The sequence below is a fragment of the Pezoporus wallicus genome, unplaced genomic scaffold, assembly GCF_028554395.1.
Source record: "Pezoporus wallicus isolate ANWC-B61680 ecotype Strahan unplaced genomic scaffold, APGP_CSIRO_Pwel_v1 contig_6846, whole genome shotgun sequence".
In the NCBI taxonomy this organism is placed as follows: Eukaryota; Metazoa; Chordata; class Aves; order Psittaciformes; family Psittacidae; genus Pezoporus; species Pezoporus wallicus.
Genome location: NW_026636461.1, coordinates 1 through 20,642, shown reverse-complemented (window position 1 = coordinate 20,642; position 20,642 = coordinate 1). Strand labels below are relative to the sequence as shown.

The 20,642-nt window shown below is 38.2% G+C and overlaps 1 protein-coding gene across 3 annotated transcripts in view; it reads right to left on the bottom strand.

Moving 5' to 3' along the window:
- Positions 1-20,636, bottom strand: part of TPP2 (tripeptidyl peptidase 2) — a 53,128-nt gene extending 32,492 nt beyond the window's left edge. For all 3 annotated transcript variants that reach the window (XM_057400329.1, XM_057400330.1, XM_057400331.1), the window contains exons 1-13: positions 20,451-20,636; positions 14,609-14,737; positions 13,448-13,543; positions 12,930-13,034; positions 12,142-12,266; positions 11,209-11,372; positions 8,874-9,028; positions 7,722-7,798; positions 7,168-7,295; positions 5,493-5,592; positions 3,303-3,451; positions 3,044-3,159; positions 1,330-1,498 (exon numbers count right to left, since the gene is read on the bottom strand). In XM_057400329.1, the coding sequence (XP_057256312.1) occupies positions 1,330-1,498; positions 3,044-3,159; positions 3,303-3,451; positions 5,493-5,592; positions 7,168-7,295; positions 7,722-7,798; positions 8,874-9,028; positions 11,209-11,372; positions 12,142-12,266; positions 12,930-13,034; positions 13,448-13,543; positions 14,609-14,737; positions 20,451-20,612 (1,675 nt within the window). In that variant the 5' untranslated portion in view covers positions 20,613-20,636. The remainder of the gene's footprint in view (positions 1-1,329; positions 1,499-3,043; positions 3,160-3,302; positions 3,452-5,492; positions 5,593-7,167; positions 7,296-7,721; positions 7,799-8,873; positions 9,029-11,208; positions 11,373-12,141; positions 12,267-12,929; positions 13,035-13,447; positions 13,544-14,608; positions 14,738-20,450) is intronic.
- Between the last annotated feature and the right edge of the window lie 6 nt (positions 20,637-20,642).

Sequence of the window (20,642 nt, the reverse complement as noted above, 5' to 3'; positions counted from 1 at the left end):
AACATAGTCTGGAAGCAGGTATAAACTTATGCACAGACAAAAAGTCTCACCTAATGCAGAGACATACAATAAAAAGCAACTGAACTGACTCAAAAGGCTATGCTAATTAGCAAATTACATTGTAGAGCAACCTAAGCAAGAAGTGAAGTCTGTTTAAAATTACTATGATAATCCAGTCTGACTCTGCAAAATGTCAATTTAGCCGATTTTGCAAATGAGCTTTCATGTCAAAAAAGTTATGGGTTAAAGCACAGCTTCCAGAAAGATATCCAAGCCTATCTGTAATATTTCAGTGATTAAAAAACAGCTTTCTCCTGATCTAAACGTTAATGACACTTTAAGGTTAATGATCCCCCCCCCCCCCCCCCCCATTTCCTAGTCCTAATTAACCTTAGATTAATTTTAAGACATTTCATTACATCTTTGTTAAGTAAAGAGCACTCAATTATGAGATCTAATTCCCTCAATGGTAAATGAGAAGCAATAAAAGCTCAGAGAGCTTTGACAGACTGAGCAGATAAGCCTCCCTTAACCTCTTACTACAGTTTGCCTAACAGTCTTGTTGAAAACACCAGACAGAAGTAACAATTGGACAAGTACCAGGGAAACACCATGCTACAAGACAGTCACCCATTACAAATGTTTTCAGATTGTTTGCTTCCAACAGAAAGACATACTGAACAATTACTCTATTTCTCCATGTCATAAAGTAAAATTAAGAACACTAATTGCAATGTAACTTAAGTTACTCTGAGCCAGTAACCTGTCCTGATTCATACCCTTTCTTCCCCCAAATAAACTCACCCCTTTGTCACATGCCAACCTTGTTGCCATCACTGGTTTTAAGAAAGGAATTAATCTCAGTAACAAGATCTCACATGCATCAGTTTCTCAATACAATGTAATTCAGTCTCTCAGTGAGCTTTAATTTGCATTTAATAAAGCAGGACAAAATGGTTTACAGATAAAACATGTCAAACCTTACATTTGCACAATTTAGTTTTACCCTGTTAGTAAGTTCTTCAGAACAAAGAGAGATCCCTCTTTTCAGTGAGAAGCAGCAAAACATGGAGATGCTGCAGCTATAACTCTGAGGTTAGAATGGACAGTTAGAATGGAAACTTGTTTAGCTGCATGCCATCATATACTACGAAATTTAGAGTTGCGCTTACTGCTTTTACGGTACAGATTGCCACCATTCCTCATTATCACAGCTTTGTGTTTAGACATCATGCTACACATAGGTCATTTTCTGAGTTCCAATTTGTATTTAATAAAGTAAAGCAGGGTACTTTCTTCCCCACCCCACAAGCAAAAGCTCTTTCCTACCCGTATTCTCAGGAAAGACAGGTTCTATGCCAACACCATGATCAGAAGGTGCAGCTATCTGGGCAGGATCTCTGAGGTAGATTCCACGGTTGCTGCCAACAGTAACTGTAAAGCCTATGTTACTTGTGAATGATGAATTCTGAATGAGGTAGTCATAGGCTTTATCAACCTGTTAGAAAGAACACATTCTAAATTAACAAACTTCAACTTGATCATAATTTATGACATTTTCAGCAATCGAAGCAACAAACAGTAAAGTAACTGACATGCTACCTGAGTGACACTGACTGCACCTTCCATGATACTTAGTATAGAAAATGAGGGAACATTTTCAGTCTGCAACAGCCACACAGAGCTCAAAGGCAAGAATATTTAAAAAACAAAACACAACACAAAACGAATCCCCTTTGCCTTGAATAGATCAAAAGATGCGTAACAAAGTTTTCAGAGATGACTTCAAAGACAAAGAGGACTTCAAAGGCCCAGACCTACTATACTAATTTAGGTGCTTTTCTCATATGTGGAAAAACACTTAAGCATTTAAACCTTCTATACAAGAAGTTGAGCAGTTCAAAAGAGAGAAGCAATATAGGATGCCCATGTAATCTTTATATATTGATATAATCATGTCAGGAAATCCAACCCCAGATTTCAGTAACTGAGCTGTCAGAATAAACTCAGATGACAAGCCCACCTTTTTGTTTTAGAAAGACACCTTTCTATCTCACTTTCTATTCTACTGTGTCCAAAAGCTTACATTCTCTTCCACTTCACAGTGAGCTACCCTCTCCAGTGGGGATAAGGGCACTCTCCTTTGAGACAAGTATACAGCCTCAGTTTCCCAGATCAGTTTTAACCATGTTTTAACACATGCTTTAATCACAGACTACTAAATTGTAAGATATGACTACTGCATTTAATTTTTCTGTGGCCTTCTGTATCAAACTCGGTGTTACATATGTGTTTAGCAGCTGTTACCTACTAGGTTGTAGCATCTTCAGAACGTGACTTTAGGGCTAAGCATTTAATATCTAGCATCTTTAAGCATGAGCGAAAAATCTCAGTACCTCTATTTGACCAACAGCTCTTTAAGAACCTAAGCTTATGCACAGGTATACTGTCTTTCACTATGCAGGAGACAGGGAATGACTATCAATCATACAAAGTATCACATCATAAATTTCCAAGCTACTTGTCCACAAGATACAGCAAACACCCAGAGCTCTCAGAGCAGTTCTGGCACAAAGTCATCGAACAACTGCAGTTGTACTGCTTGGTGAACCAGTGTGGGTATCTTTATTTTCACTGCGTAGAACTTACAGTTGCAGCTTTTGTCTGCACTGAATGTGCTCATCTCTCTCTGACAATAGCATAAGAACATTTTTAGACATCAGGACAGAATTTAGGCATCCAAATCCACATGTAGGCGATAAAAACCCACATCCCACTTTTATGCCCACGTACCTTTTTGATCAGTCTAAGAATGTGTCTAGTTAACACATTTATTCTACAGCAACTTCATGCTGAAACTGAGAGAACAAGCTCATTCTCCTCCCTTCCCACTGCATTCCCTTCTTCTCCCTCCATCAGATCTGAAAATCAAGCAGCGTGCTCATCTAGAAAGCTGCTTCTATTTTTTAATTTTTTTTTTTTTGAGAGTCAGGTTTCCACTGGCAGTTATTTATATTATGTTGGGTTTTTTGCTATTAAGTACCTGAATAATACCATGTCCTTGTGCAAATACTTCTATGTTTTCAGCTTTCACTGCAGTATTTTCTAAAGCTCTTCTGACAGAATGAACAGTGTAATGAATATCATTAGCTTTGAGTCCTGAAATTAAAAATAAGGGTATTATTGGATACAACAAAAAATTAGAAAGTTACAGGGTTGGGTTTTTTTTTTTTTAATAAGAGAAAAGAAGACTCTAATCTCTTTTAGACTATGCATCTATATTTAACATTTTAACATATTACCTGACAATACTAATGCAATGCCTCCACATGCATTGGGAGAAGACATGGATGTACCATTCATGAGTTGTGTTCCTCGCAAAGTCCAGTTTGGAACAGAAGCAATAGCACCTCCTGGGGCACTGATGCTTACTCCCAGGGCTCCATCAGTGCTAGTGGTAAAACAGAAGGGTTGAAAAACAAACTTCTTTTCTGCACACTTTATATAAAGTTTTTTTGTGTACTTAATATTTTAACTTTAGGGAATGTCCAGAAGCACATTACTTCACTAAATCCATTAACCCATTAAACCCAAGAAAAAGCATGCCACTAAGTAGCAATCTAAAAATGTCACATTAATCATCAGCTATGCCTGTTTTACAGTGAAAGTTTTCTAAATTTACACTCCTTCAATACTCTTCTCACCATGCTTCAGTTAGTCAGCAGAGTAACTTCTGGGATTTGAATTGGAAAATGCACACAGACCTACCAAGCACTTCAATAAATAAATCTGTATTTAATATAGCCTATTTAACAGTTACTGTCTTTACAGAAAAATAGTAAAAGGGAGAAGATGACTAGAAAAGATAAAAAAAAAAAAATGCAGATCTCTAATTCTGCATGTTGCCACTTCAACTACCAGATCAAATTCTGAATACAGGGCCTGAGACAAGGATAGCAAGGGAAGAAGACAAAAATAAAAAGGAATGTCAGGTGGATCAGGATCAGCTGGGCCTAAGACATCTTGCTCAAACATATTTAAGAACAGAGTGAGTACCTATGACACAGTTAAAAGCAGCTTTCAATGGTCTGAGCCAGATATACTCAATTTTCTTCACTCTGGATAGACAAAAACTGCACCACTTGAATAAGAACAGCACTGTGCCCGAGCTATTAAGTTCTTTGGAGAGGCAAGGTATTTTGGGGTATTTACATCCCACACTAACACTTTCATCCATCTAAAATCTGCCTCAAATCAGAGTACCCTCAGGATGATACTGTAATGTGACCTTTGGACATATTTTATGACAGCCCTATATAAATGACAGGCTCTGTATCACGACACTTCTGGTAAAGCGGTGCACAGTGCATCTGCCTGAAAGCCTTTCCTGCTTACTCAGACAGACTCATCCCTTAGCCCTGCTCTAGAAAAGGTTTAGGAACTCTGTGTGTTATACCCTGCACAAGGGGAATCCTTCTTTAGCCAGACTTGGGCCTTTTAGCTGACATGCTCATTCTGACTATTCTACAACGCAAGGTGACAAAGCACACAAAATGTAGTTTTTGTGTATGCACGTATACTAATATTAATTACAAATCTTTTTTCCTTTTTTCAGCTGGAGGCAGAGACCACATTTCTCTTTTCCCTACATGAAACATGACAATTCCACATAATAAGGTTCTCGAAACAATATATTTGCCTGTAAATACACAAACAACATGACAGCTAACTTTGAAGATTGCTATGTAACCAGCAAATAAACCAAAGACCAACCTCAAGTTATGTTTATTTTTTTCTTTCACCCACTACTATTGTAGGCTGACTACAAATATAGTGTACTGTAATTTTGCCACATGCGAGAACAAATATTTTTGCCTTTTTTGGCTACCACATTACTACCAAATGCTTCTGAGACATGAAATAAAAGATGAAGTTTTCACTGCCCCATAATTTTCTTTCACAGGTCTTCGAGAAAATGTTCTCTAATGTGAAGCATAAAAGCATTTTTTTCTGCCTGCTCACACCTCTACTGGACTGAAGCAAAATCCTTAAATTGTGCCATCACAGCAATGTCACTGAAGCCAGAAATAACGCCACTGCAATAACAGTATTTCTTTTAATCTCCAACACTAAGCAAACAGTTAACTTCACCACACTAACTTAATGAAATAAATGCTATGTAAAAAATCCTCTGAAAAAAAAATTTCAGAAAAACAATCGGATTTCCAAACAACTTTTATGATCTGAGTATGTCTGTGCTCAAATACACTTTCCTGACACACTTTATCCTGTGCTGAGGCGGTGCAGTGGTCTTTCCCCCTTCCCCAGTTCTGGGGCCCGATGTACAAAGGCCTTCCAAGAACAGCAGACTACCTATGCTCTTCCCATGGGGGAGAAATACCCTTATGCTGGTATTAATGACCACTTCTGGGATTTTGAATTACATAATCTGAACTCCAAAGCAATGAATTTGTTCTTTCAGTACAACATACCTAGGCCCTCTGGATGACCAAGTATATTGATTTGCTGGCAGTTTTTCTCTTAAAGAGTATTCAGCAACCATCATGTCAGGTGAAACATAGGCACCAACACCTGCAAAAGCCATTTAAGTATTTTAAATGTGCAATGAATTTTTATTAACAGGAAAAAAAAATATTTCTGTGGTTTAAATTCATTATAAGAATTTTTTCCTTGACATGTAATAATGGAAACATGCATTTTCTGTATCATTACACCCAGATATTTTTACAAAGCAAGTATAAAGCAGCATGCTATGGACTAAAAATGTTCTATAATATTGAAATATTATGTAAACTTCAAAGTTTCATTTTTATTCAATTGGAATAGAATGTATTCACCTTCTAAATTTCTTTCACAACAAATTACTTCTACATGTCTCTACTCTCTCCCACACACCTTTGGCTGTGTTTACACTGTTACAAAGTACACCAAACATAGCTCAAAGCAATCTGTGCAAGTTGGTTCATGTTCACATGGCTCATAACTACGCCACCTAGAGCAGATGGCCACATCCACAGAGCTCAAACACAGCGATGAGACACTCATCACTTACTTTCCTATGTATCAGTTCAAAGTGCCCAGAGCATGTAAATGACTGTCAAAGTCTGCTAAAGTTGTAGTTTTAAAACATGATGTCATTGCACCTGTGCCCCGTCCCTACAGTGTACACTCCATTTTCTCTATGGCACAAGCACTATGAGGATAGTAGAAAATTATCATACCAAGCTAACAAACAAATCTGGCAAGATCCGCATCCATGCTGCCTGTGTGAACTATGCCAACCTGTCAACTAGATTTTGCTTTACCCTCAAAAGACAAACAAAAAATCCCCAACCTATCTGGTTCATGCCAGATGGTAGAAAAAGAGCATGCAGAGTGAATGATCAATCAGTCCCTGGGGTGATACAAGTACACTGAACTGACAAAGTAGATGTGCTGTAAGAGCAAAGACAATGCAAACCTGGAAAGAGCTTGTAAGTTCCAGTTCCAGCCCCTGTTTCATTAGTGAATTAACTGCAGATTAACTTCAGAAAGTAATCAGTGTTCTACTAGCTATCCTGAAATACCAACTCTCCAACTTTCAAATCTACATGCTAGTCTTCTTGAATGAGAATTCTGAGATTTAATAATCAGCTTATGTAACTTAGTAATGCAGCATCAGATTTATATAAAAATAAAGACTAGGGAAGTTACCCCTAAATGCTAGACATTTTGCTAAGTTTTATATCTCAATCTTTCACTGAAATATCAAAACCCATACACCTAGACATTCAGAAAAATAAATTCTTATCGCAGTAATAGACCTGCACAGAAGTGGCACTACAGCTGAATGAATTCTTCCTCTAGAAGGGCTTGTCTAGGTCACCACATGGGATCATTTTACATCCAAGTTAAATGCTTTGTTTCACTACAAATAGAAATTAGGGTATCTGATGAAGACAAAAGATCTAAAATTGTGGTTCTGACAATTCAAAATGCATTACAAGGCCTTCCAGAACATTAATTAGAATCGAACTTGCTTGTATTTTTATAAGTCAGATTTACCAACAGGTAAAGGTCTGAGTGGTGTTCTCAGATGGTTACAATTAAGACAGAAGCTGAATACTGCCAACACTTCCCCCCCCACCCCCAAAGAAAATGATTTACCTATTACACTAGATGTAGTTCCACCAGGACATCCTACTGTAGAAAGGCAAGGGCCATTATTTCCTGCACTTGAAACATAGATTACATTGTGTTTCCACACTGCTTCATTAATAACTTCACAAATTCTCCTGATGTGTAAGAAAAAAAAAATTTAATCAAAAATATTATTTTCTTCCCACAGGGCAAAATTCCCATTTCCTGTAGAATCTCTGTGACCAGTCATAGAACAAGGAATATTATGCAGCCTGCTCCCCCCACCTGGCAGAGGCAGTTCCAATACAGAAGCTGACCACAAAAAATACTTCCTAGTCTAAAAAAAAAAGTAAGTTATGTAGCAAAATTAGGTTTTTACCCCCCCCCCAGTTATGTGGTGCTCCAACTACAAAAATTCTTTATTATTCTGAAACATTTTTATACTATAGTCAGTTGAAAATATAAACTGCAACAGTTTAATGTATATGAATTGTCTGAGCCTGACAGTTCATTTACACAAAGCTCAACAAATGTATGTAATTCATATTACAATACTTTATATTAACCACAGTGGTACTCACCCAGAATTTGGCCAATGTGTTGCCTCTCCATAGCTATAGTTGACGAGATCACATTTGTAGTTTATTGCTTCTATCATCTGATAAAGTAAAAATAAAAGCCAAAATACATCCTAATCATAGAATATGTCAAATAAGGAATGGCAAAGAACATCTGCTTAAACTGATCTGCTATAGATCTAAGAAAATGGGATATATTTCTTTTAATTCTAGAAAATAATTTACTTCAATCAGTTATTTAAGTGCTATTTCCCCAGTGAATAAACAGAATAAAACCTCCAGTCCCTGAACAGCCTAACTTTTGTCATGTTCCAAGCTATAAATTAACAGTACCCTAAGAGAAAACTGCATACTTCATTAGTATTTGTCTCAAATATCTGTACTCAATAACATAAAATTCTCTTTTCTCGTGCAGTTTGGTTAAATTCCCAAAAGTTGTAAAAATATTATGGTGCAAGATATACTATGGGCCACAAGTGTTGCAAGATTTACTATGAGCCACAAGTATAGTTTTCTATTTTCTGTTCCTTTTCTTGTGTGATTTTTATCCCCCATCAATTCATTATATGGAAAAGGTCTTGGGCCTTTTTTCATTAAAAAGGAATTATATCTTTCCTCACTTTTCAGAAAGTGAGTAAAAAGAAAAACCAAAAAGCCAAACAAACAAAAAAAAAACCACCAAAAAACAAATCACCCATATTAGCAGATACTAGATTTAAGCATTCTATAGTAACCTATGTAACTATAAAAAAACATGCTCACAACACAGAATAAGGAACTAGAAATGTGCATGTAAGTAACTTCACCCACATGTCAAGATAGCCAGACACACTACAACTCTGTTAGTCTGTAAAAATCTCTAAATGCTCTGTACAACAGAAGACTTATTTTATGCTAAAACATTAGTATTAAGATATGTTTTAAAATACATTCTGGTATGCTTTGCAGGTTTTTTTGGTTGGCTTATTTTTGTTTGTTCTGGATTTTCTTTGAGGAGGAGGGTTGTTGGCATTTGCTTGCTTACTTCTTTTTGTTGGAAATATTTTAGAACTATAAAAGCACTCCCTATGAGCAAGTAGAGAACAAAATTGTAGAATATTGTGGAACACTAAGTCACACTGCTGAAATTAATCGTTTAGTCAGTGTAATACCCACAGCTCTTATTAGACCAGTGCCAGTTTCCATTGTACTTAGTCTTGTATCACCAATCTTGATTGCAAGAATCTGAGCTCCAGGAGCCACACCATTTCGTTCTGGCTCTTCTGGAAAGTATCCAGCTGCAATACTAGCCACATGTGTTCCATGCGCTCCTGAGGAAACAAAAAGTTGTATCACTATATCTTTAGTGAACGTCATTTACACAAATTTAATACACTACTTCTCATTTATTGAGCTTTAAGTATATAAATCCAGTTATCAGCCAGTCACAAGTAGTGCTTCCCAGGGCTCAAGATTGGAGCCAGTTCTGTTTAATAACGTTATCAACGATCTGGATGAGGGCATCCAGCGCACCCTGAATAATTTTGCAAATAACACGAAGTTGGGCAGGAGCGTTGATCTGCTTGAGGGTAGAAAGGCTCTACAGAGGGTCTGAACAGGCTGGATCACTGGGCTGAGGCCAGCTGTATGAAGTTCAACAAAGCAAAGTGCCAGGTCCTGCACTTGGGTCACAACATCCCCATGCAAGGCTACAGGCTTGGGGAAGAGTGGCTGGAAAGCTGCCCAATGGAAAAGGACGTGAGTGGTGGTCAACAGCTGCTGAATATGAGCCGGCAGCATGCCCAAGTGGCCAAGAAGTCCAACAGCATCCTGGCCTGTATCAGAAATAGTGTGGCCAGCAGGACTGGGGAAGAGATCATGCCCCTGCTGAGGCTGCACCTCAAATCCTGTGTTTAGTTCTGGGCCTTTCACTGCAAGAAAAACATTGAGGTGCTGGAGTGGGTCAGAAAAGGGCAACAAAGCTGGTGTAGAGTCTGGGAAACAAATCTTATGAGGGATGGCTGAGGCAACTGGGGTTGTTTAGTCTGGAGAACAGAAGGCTCAGGGGGGACCTTATCACCCTCTATAACTACCTGAAAGGAGGCTGTAGTGAAGTGGGGGTTGGTCTCTTCTTGCAAGTAACAAACAATAGGACAAGACGTACTGGCCTCAAGTTAAGCCAGGACAGCTTTAGGAAGAAAAATTTGTTCCCTAAAACATTTGTCAGGCATTGGAACAGGCTGCACAGGGAAGTAGCTGAGTCACCATCCCTGGAGGTATTTAAAATACGCTGTAGAGATGGTGCTTAGGGACACCGCAATGTTAGCGGTTGGACTCAACCTTACAGGTCTTTTCCAACCTAAATGGTTCCACAATTCTGTAAAATGAGCCCAGGCTTTAAAATCACTTATTAAACAAATGTCCTGTTATTCTAAGGAAAACAAAACAAAAGAACCCAGTGAACAGCAGCCATCTGGAAAATAAAACAGCTTTCTGAAGGGAGAAAGGAGGCAAGAGGCAGATAAAAAGGATGTATTCACTTAATCCTACTAATGGAAGTTACTTTAAAGGCTCAACACTTTCTACTCTAAGTTATGAAAATTATACCTGAGATGACTCAGATAGTGGGGATTAAGTAAAAACAAAACAAACAAACACCTTAACAAAAAAAAAAAAAACAAACAAGAAAGAAAAAAAACACCAACAACCCAAACCAAAACACCAACAAAAACCAAACCCAAACAAAAAGAAACAAAAAAACAACAACAAAACCACAAACCAAAAACTGCACAAAGTTTTTGTTGAGATAAAAAGGAATCTCTCAAAAAATGATCATCAATTTAGAAACCAGAACTGCTTCTGTAGTTCTACTGACATAGGATTGTTTAATGATAAATTAAGAGCATTTTTCAAACCAAATATATCCACATCACCATAACCACTTCGGATGCTTCCAAAACATAACAAGATTATATAAAGAACACACATATTCAGAGTGGTTAGAGCCTCAGCTATACTGACACCTGCCATCACAAAAAAGTTTGGATAAACCAAAATAAAGATCAATACACCTTTTGTTCACAGGTAAGTCTTATTTAAGATTCTTAAATCATACAAACACAAAGCACAGCAAGTAAAAATCAGTCATCACCTATATTTAAGAAGCAAAACAAAAAAAGGTACTTTGAAAGAAGGTTCTCTCTGTTTTAGGCATTAAGATGCAAGAACACCTTATAGAGCACTTAAACTGTACACACTGTATTTATGTAGGCATTTGAACATATAGTTAACTATTTCAGACAAAAATGCAAGCAAGTTTGGTAATGAGCTGTCATTATAGCTATAGTTGAGAAAATCCGAATATTGATCTTGACTGCCGCAGAATGCAGAATACAGAATGCAGGATACAGAATGCTGTATTAAGATAGCTGCCTTGAGCCATCCCAAGTATCAAAATCAAGACCCCAAAACTGATGCTGCTCAGCAGCAAAATTTTCTTATTTTCATTTACCTCCACTTGTCACAATGGAAAGAAGGTTTCCATCATCATATATATTCACAGAATAATTCAACATTTCAGATGTTCCAAAGGATCCATACTCCTGAGCCTCTTTGTAGGTTCTCAGCACTGTACAGCTTGTCAAGTCACCACTCTCACTTGTATCTATGCAGGCTCTGTTGACCAAACAAAATGGTTATTTTCCTGCTGCTGTAAGCTTTCAGTTATCTTGCCCCCACAGCAAAGTGTACCACCACATAGAATTCAAGAAGTCTGGTTCTGTGTTTACAGTACCTTAATTCTTTAAGTCAATATTTTCAAACTGGGTTGTTCGCACTTAAGATTCAGAATCTGCAAAGATCTCTAAATAAACTCACTTTCAAATGCTACTAAATTCAAATAAATCCTTCTTAGAAAAGAAAGCATATGGAAATTCAAGCAATTTCTTCAAGGAAGAAATTTTACTAATACTAGCTGTTCAGTGCTGGTACATAAACATGTGAAGTCTTACCCACTATTTTGTATGATGCACATTATAAGTCAAGAAAAGTGCCATGTTACATCTTGAAGTTTATGTAAAGACTTCTGTGTTTCGGGGGGGTTGTTTTTTATTGTTGCTGCTGTTTTGGGGTTTGGTTGTTGGTGGCTTTGTCGTCCCCCCCCCCGCAATGGATACTCAAAGTGATTTTACTCTGCCTCAGAGGAAAATCCCACAAGCTTACCCCCTTTGCATCATGCTGTCTTTAATAAGACTTCATTTTACCCCATCTTCATTTGGGATTGGAACTTTGTCATGAAACTCAAATGATACAGTAGGATTATCTTAAAGCAAATAATAATTAAGAACTCTATAAAGAGGGTAGATTTGAAAGTTAACACAGCCTTCAATGCAAGCTGGATTTTTATGTGTAGATGATGACAAGTTATACAAGTTTAGGCATTTACCTCCAGGTCTCACCATCATTCCATACCAGACAGTCATATACTGGGCCAGGATCACTGTATTTTTTCTCAAAAGAATTCAGCAGTTCCACTTGATTTTGAAGTTCTTCCTTTATCAGCTTATTTACCTAGTAAGGTAACAAGAATACAGTTAGACTGTTTCTAAAGTTGTTACAAGAAATGTCTTACATTTCTTTCTGACGTTATACATTTGTTACATCACTTCACCAAGAATGCAAGATTATCCTAGGAGTCACAAACATCTAGAAGTTTAATCACCTTCCAACAGTGCACTGTTTATTTTTGGCCTGTTTTGCATAACTATTTCCAGTTTCTGTAATTGTAAAGTTTAAAGCCCTTATCTATTTATTTATTTTTGCATCATTAAATGTTAGAGGAGTGACCTGAGGTATTCCTGGTACTTCACTGAAATAGTACCTAGCTTACAAAATAAAGGATATGTTTAGAAGATTCCAACTTTGAACACACCAAGGATGATAGCCTTAAAAAACCCAGCATATTAAATTAAAAATAAAACTTACTAAAAAAACCTGCTACAAAGTATCTGAAGTAACACCCTTTTTGTATTTGACAAGTTTAGAAAGTTAGCGCTAAGCAAATGAAACAACCATCCATATATAGACTTTTTAAATTAATCAGAAGATAAACTAGCAAGTGATCTGCCAAAAGAATCACAAGTATCTTCCCTTCACTCATCTAACAAAGTATTTTAATCCTCTCAACCAGTTACAAATTGTTGCAAACAAGTTTATAAATTTACTTATCCAAACCTGGGAGGGAGAGCTATGAGCCGCATCAAATTCTTCTTGTTTTCTACAGGCCTCTGCTAGAGCCAGTCTGTGAATGGGATCCCACAGCTTTTCCTTGCGTTCTTTCTGTAGAATAAAACCAGGCTCCTCAATATATGGACAAATACCTATGTCCAAGTATCTATACTACAAAAGTAATATAAAAATTCTGTTTTGAGACACAATAGCTAGAAAAGTTCAATACAATACGATAAATGAACATCAAACACCACACAGACAAAAGAAACTGCTATCAGTAATTTCTAGACTGTTTTGCCACTGTGAAGAGGACCACTGACTGGACTGTTCTAAAAAAAATCACAGAAGAAATGGATCATGTCAAAACTAAGCAACAATAAGCAAGAGAATAGATTTCAAGTGCTGCTCAGCAGCCTACACGTGTTAATAAATCATATATCAAAGTTTCCTAGAAAAATTTAGGAGTCAGAACAGTGAAATATGACTATACACTACACTAGATGCAAAATGTAATTTCTTACCTGAATCCTCTCCTTAAGAGCTTTAGGATAAATATCATAGCCATTTTTTATGCCAATGTGATATTTGCCTGAAGGATTTACCCAGGTTGCTGGAATCTGCAGAAAAGTATATTCAGAAATCCGTTAACCAATGGCATTAAAAAAAAAAAAATACGAAAAATCAACACTGTAAGAGAGCTTAGAGGAGAGACTTGCAAGTATCACCAATTTAATTCCCTGCCTCCATGACAGTAACACGTGCACTAAGTTTCAACAACATGACATGGCAATTTCAATCCATTTCAAAAGGAATCACTATTAATTCACGCGACACTGCCATTGAACAACTAAGTAACCACTGCCCTGATGATCTACTTTGAAAACATAAAGTCCCAGCAGTGACTTTACTGGGTAGAGGTCTGTGAAAATAACAGCGCTATAAATGAAAAGCAGCACCATAGCATGAAGGGGTGTTATGGTTTGAAGTCATGAGAAATATCTGAATATCTACTTTCATATCTCACTACAGCTTAGACTCTCAGTACATCAGATCCACTACTCCTAGCTGAAAAAAAAGAAAAAAAAAAGCGCAACAGATTCGCCCTTACAACCGTATTCTGTGCAAAATTCAGAAGCTGGTATCATGGGAAGATCCAAAGAGCTGATGCCCTCATATCACCTCATCAATCAAATTATGCCAGTAGCATCAGCAGTTCTAAGCTCAGACCCCTGCCAGATCTCATCATATCCTTTTCAAAACCCTACAGGGTTTCTGTTCTATTTATAGTGAGAATGCAGTGAGCCTACAACCAAGTCCTCACAGGTTTTTCAGTCTCTAGAACTATCTCCCCACAAGTTGAACACCTGCCTGCCAAAAGAAAGCAGTGAATGAATTCCCTGCTTTGCTCTGCTTGCAAACGCAGATCTTGCTTAACCTGTTAAATTGTCTTTACCCCAACATGCAAGTTTTCTCATTCTTACCCTTCCAAGTCTCTTCCCCTCATCCTGCTAGGGGGAGTGTGAGTGCACGACTGTGTGGGGCTTAGCTGCCAGCTGGCGTTAAACCATGACATCTGGTTAAAAGAAACTAAGTTCTGCAGAAACTAAAATAAGTACTAAATTTGTAGTTAAACAAAAAAGGAAAAGATGCCCAGTAGTGTCTCTGCAGCAGTCAATACTCACCTTTAAAGTTCTTCCAGATAGACCGACAATTTCTCCATCTTTAGGTTCCACAATGGTACACGTAGTTACATCACCACTGCCTGTTGTGTCAATTATATCAATTATCTTGGGTTTCCCATCAGTTGTAATCTGAAAATATGAATACAGAAAAATGAAAACATAGTTGATTACCCTTCAGCACAAAATCCATGAATTTTTTCATGATTGTTAAAGAAAATATCAACCAATTTTCTTAAGCACCCAACATTAAATGGAAAGACATAAACCCAACTTTAAATTACTTAAATTTTCAATGAACTAAAAGCAATGTGCCCATCTTTCTAGTTTATACAAATTAACTAATTTCTAAAAAGGATTTAGAAGACAAACAAGTAAAAACATTATATCAATAAAGCACAGGAGTCCCAATTTAAAACCAAGCTGAAATTTGAAAAAACTACTATATGTGTTCAAATGAACTGCTGTGTTGCTTCCATCCCACCATTGTGGCCAAATTTTACCGTAATGAACACACAACTCTAACAAAATGAAAGGTGCTTAATTACAGGCACTCACAAGCTTGAGTCTCTTAACTGAGCTTAAACCTAAAAGGAGCACAAGTTATCATCATCTTATTTTTCCTTTGTCAAGGATTCTACTCGTTTTAACCAATCTGAAGTCTTAGGAACTACTACTATATACCCTAATACTGTATAAGAAGTATTTTTACCAGGGTGAGGAGAAAGGGAGCTGAGACTTGGTAAGAACAGTGTTAATGACCATAACTTTAAAGCCTCTTCAAATTAAATGAAAACTAGCCCTGATGGACTTTACAGTAGCTGCAGGCAACTAAACATCAAAAAAGAAACCACTAACCTATTCAAAGTTCCTTTCACCTAGAGTAACCTTCTACACAATTACCAAGACTAAGATTTTTTTTATGTTATTTTACATTTACAAAAATATTCAATATTATCTTCTTGTAATAACACGCTTCATCTAGTAGGTATTGTATGAGCTCATTCGGGAAATAAACTATACTCCATATACAGCAGTATTTTCTTGAAGGGCAATATGAATTCAGATGGCTGAAGCACCTCTCCTATGAAGACAGAGAGTTGGGCTTCTTCAGCCTGGAAAGAAGGCTCTGGGGAGACCTTAGAGTTAGCTTCCAGTGCCTATAAGGGGGCCAACATGAAATCTGGAAAGGGACTTCCTTCAGGGCATGCAGGGATGGGACATGGAGTAATGGCTTTAAACTGAAAAAGGGTAGGTTTACATTAGCTATGAGGAAGAAATTCTCCACTGTGAGGGCGATGAGGCACTGGAAGAGGTTACCCAGAGAGGTGCAGATTCCACATCCCTGGAAACATTCAAGGTCAGGTTGGACAGGGCTCTGAGCAACCTGATCTAGTTGAAGATTTCCCTGATCGTTGTAGGGGGGGGTGGACTATATGACCTTTAAAGGTCCCTTCTGACCCAAACCATTCTATGATACTATGAATTGGTCATATGCATCTATCTTCTTATGCTTCTACGCTAAAGGTTAAAAAAAAAATCTTCTCAACACCTTCTATACAATAACTACACTGAAAGTGAAAAAAGCTTCTTGTTCAGAAAAGCAGCAATATTTGCTCTTCTCTACCATTTAAATATTTGGTATTGTTGCCTTTATTCTCTATCAATAATTTTGATGCTAGACATAACATACACTACATGTAGTTTTGCCCAAATCATGCTCTGGAATTGTGAATTCAGCTGCTGAATTTAACAACGTGACCAAGCTGTTTCATAAAAATCACTCCATTGCTATCAAAAAGACAACAAGGTTCAAGCTTTTATCACACTTCAACAAATAAGTATTTCCAAGGTCTCAAATTCTTATGGTTAAGGGGAAAACCTTAACAAACAAAAGCACAACAAAGAAAAAACCCTCCACAACAGACACCCAACAAACCACAAATAAAACAGAAAACCACTCGCCCACAAACAACCACCCCAAAAATCCCCAAACTCAACTAAACAACATACAGAAAAGTAACAAGCAACCACTCTCCCATATAAAACCAGGCTTCAACAGGCCAGGAAAAAAAAGACCAAGCCCCAAAATCCTAAACTCGTCACAACCATAAGAAGGACATTAATTTCCCAGAAGGTAACAAATACTGCTTTAGAACAGATCTGCTAAGAAAAAATTTCCATTACAGAAACCAGCACTGTTACTCTGTTTACAGAAATTCATGTTCAGGTTTGAAAATTGTTAAAGCATATTAACCTGGTAAAACATCCACTGAATAACAGCTGCACAGTAGTGAAATTTTACTTGGTAAACACAGCGCATAGGCACTCAAACCATATGGTTTTCTAGTGTTTGTAATTAATTTCTTCAAATGCCACTCTACTTACAGAAAGTCAAGAGCTGCTCCAATAATAAAGCAACTGCAAAGACAACCCTGAGATTATCAGAATTGGACATTTTTCAATATGTCTCTAAAGAAAGTGACTTGTTCAGTGATCAAAACACAAGAAAAGAATGAAGATGTAATCCAAGGTGACCTGTTGGAAGGAGACAAGTTATACTGTAACAGGTGGCCAGAACACAGATTTATGCCACAGTGAACTTGGGTAGTTTTTAAAGTTGTCTAGCCAGCAAGACAATGAACAATTCCTACACTACACGGCACTTCACCTCACAGCAGGTCCAAAGGTGCACGTGAGTTTGTATAGTTAGAACTGACAAACTGGAATTTTGCAGTTAGACTCAAAGGTCTGGTTTTCAGGTACAGAGGTCGAAGACTCAATTCCTAATGGCAGTGAACCACACAGGTTCACCGTCACGTCACTTAGTACAAGTAACCAGCGTGGCTGCTTCTGCTGTTACGGACTGGGCTGACATACTGCCCACCAGTAGTAATGCTACAGTGAAACTCAGTTCTGGTGGTTTTTTTTTTGTTTGGTTGGTTTTTTGGTTGGTTGGTTGGCTGTTGGTTTTTTTTCCCCCAAGGATTCTTCCAAGGATTGTAATTCCGAGGAAAAAATAAAATAAAATAAAAAAAAAGAAGTGAACTTGATCAACTCCCTCATGTGAGCAGAAAAAAACTGGAAATAATGATTCATTACAATCAAGGTATGTTTTAGTACCTTTTGCGCTAAAAAAAAAAATTAAAAATATTTACAGCATATTTAGAACCCCCAATGCTACCTTTAATATCATGAGTTGCCTACAGCCCTTTGAAAAAATACATGAAACAGTTTACAAGTTTATGACTTGTTTATGCTTTTTAGTTTGAAGTTTGAAAAACATACTCTCATGTTAGCTCTGACATCATAAAGCAAATAAATTAGTAAATTTTAGTAAAAACACTAAAAAAAAAAACAAAACAAATCTATCTGCATAATCCTGGCAGCTGACCAGAAGCGAAGGAGCACTAGTATCTGCGACGCTCCCAAATTAAAAGGCAAAGCCAGATGCATTTGAGCATGCTTTTGCCAGAGGATACAATATTACTGATTCCAACTGACAGCTATTGCAGCAACAGGAGATGAACAAGTTCTTCAGCACTTGGGTCACGGGACAGCTGATCATCATCACAAATAAAAAAGAAAATTATTTGAAAATTAACTCAGTGCTGAAAAACAGGTCAAGCCAACTCAAGCTGCTACTGCTAAAACATCATCCCATAAACGTATGAGCTAGTTTTAGATAATAATTATAATAAGAACTCCAACAGGCACTTCACAAAATAATCAAAATTGCAAGAAGCCGATGAACTGACCTATCTATTGTGAAACATAAGTAGTGACAACAACAACAGGTAAAGGGCAGGGTGGGGCTGAACAAAGACTATATATACACAACCACAACACATCCCTTAAATGTACCGTATCTGCCCACCTAAAATTTTACCATCTCCTGTGCCTTAGTGAGGAATTGCAAGCCATGACACAACAGATAACAACAGGAAATAAATTCTACCAAAGAAATGAAGAAGGGAAAAAAATAGCATGAAAAAAACAAACTGAACTTCACAGTTGGCATCAACAGGTGGAGCGTAAAGCAAGGGAAGACGAGATGAAAAGTATTCCCCTAGAGGGCACTGGCTACAAAAGATTAAGAAAGAACACAAAAGTAAGTAGAAGTTAGATAATAAAATGTTTTGTGTGGCAAAGCCAGCCAACCAACAGAGAAATAAACCGGATGCAAGAACCTTTGTTAAGCCTAGTAGCTACTCTTTCTATAGCAGCATGGAAAGACCACACAGCTTCTTCTAATGTTCCTCCAACATCCTTGCAAACTCACTCTCACCCATCACAAAATTAATAACATACACACCCTCACAAAGTTCTCCACAGATTTTTTACTTCACCACCTGTAACATTATCCTCCGCATAAAACAGGCTGAATAAAATTGGTATCATCAACACTGAGATCATGAGGGTTCATCTTATGAGCCCTGGGTTGCCTATCTCAGAACAAAGCTTCCCTCTACTGTCCATAAACTCATGCCCCCCCCCCCCTTTTTTTTTTTAGTTGACTATTCCTCACTTATAATCTTCAGAGACTTAGGGTTTTTTGTTTTTGTTTTCATATGTGAAACTTCAGAATTAGACACACCCCATTTATATTCACATTTTCCCAATTGTCTTTCACTACTTTCTGGTGTGCCCATGCTATTAACTTTGCTTTTTAGCAAGCTTTCTTGAGCTTCCTAATTACTATTCCACTTACCCTCAATATTTTACCAAAATCACCAGCTTTATTGCAGCTTAAATCAACTGAAGTTATAGCTGCCCAGTCCCTCCTTTCACCCTACCTGTCCTCTTCACTCATCCTTTTACTTAGCTGAAATCCACAAGGAGTCACTTCAGAACACTGAACTAAAGATCTGCCAGGGTTAGGTCCCTGAAGTAGGTCACTTAGGACTAAAATCGATGCTTGTGCCAAAGAAAGAGAAAAAAAAAAAAAAATAACACAGGCCCTTCTTAGTTAAAAAAAATAAAGGATTCCATACCCAAGCAAGTTCCCTGCAACTCTCTCTGAATCACTTCTCAGGGCTTCCTTTGCAACATCTTGGAGAAAATATGCCAACAAGAAGCAGGAAGGAGTAATGAAACAAAAGGCCACATACAAACTTACATGCTACAGTTAAAAGAATTAAGGAAGTGCTGAGGAGTGCAAAAATTAAAGTCACACAGAAATTCACAAAACTGAGATTGAAATAATTACGGCAATCACTCTGCGATCTGAACTACGATCAAAAAAAGCCGGCAGAACCAAATCTGACACGGATTGTTGTTGCAATACAACGCACAAAAAACACACTGAGAGAGGAATGCAAATTTTGCCAGAAATACACTTTTCATGTAAAAGATCTAAGCCGCTGTTTGTAGCCTCAAGCCACCTCCTGTTGAAGTTTGGTAAAGCTTAGCAAAATCCACAGACTATTCTTTCACAACGAGTGCTACGTGCAAGAAGACAATGAAAGAGATTTAAGTACCCTAAAACCTCTGTGAAGGGCTTAAAAGGAGGATCCTTGCACAAACACCCGAAGTGACCCACGCGGAGCACCACCGGCAGGATTCCCCGCCCTCCCGTAGCAAGAGCCCACGCTCACGCGAAGTGTGTGCTTAGCGGGAATTGTGAGCAAGCAAACAAACACCCCAACTGCAAGTCCCCAGACAACCCTTCAAAGGCCTGTCCCGCTACCGACGGCCGCTCGGGGGCTGCGGCCGCGCCTGGACGAGCGCCCCGGCCCCACACTCGTCCCGGGCCCCCAGGTAGCGCAGCCCGGCAGGGCCCGGGTGCTCCCACCGCCCTTGGAGGGCCGCCGCCCGAGGCGGCTCCTTGCTACCCGCCCATTACCTGCATGCCCGGCGCCCCCGGGTCCACGCCGGTGTCCAGCACCGCCAGCAGCACCCCCCGTCCGTCGAAGTCGGGGAAGCGGGCAAGAAAGGCGGCGGCACCAGTCTCCTTCTTAGGCAGGAGACCGTGGAAGGGGAACGGCTCCTCTGCAGCGACCGCCATAACGGCGTGAGGGGGAACCGTGCGAGAACA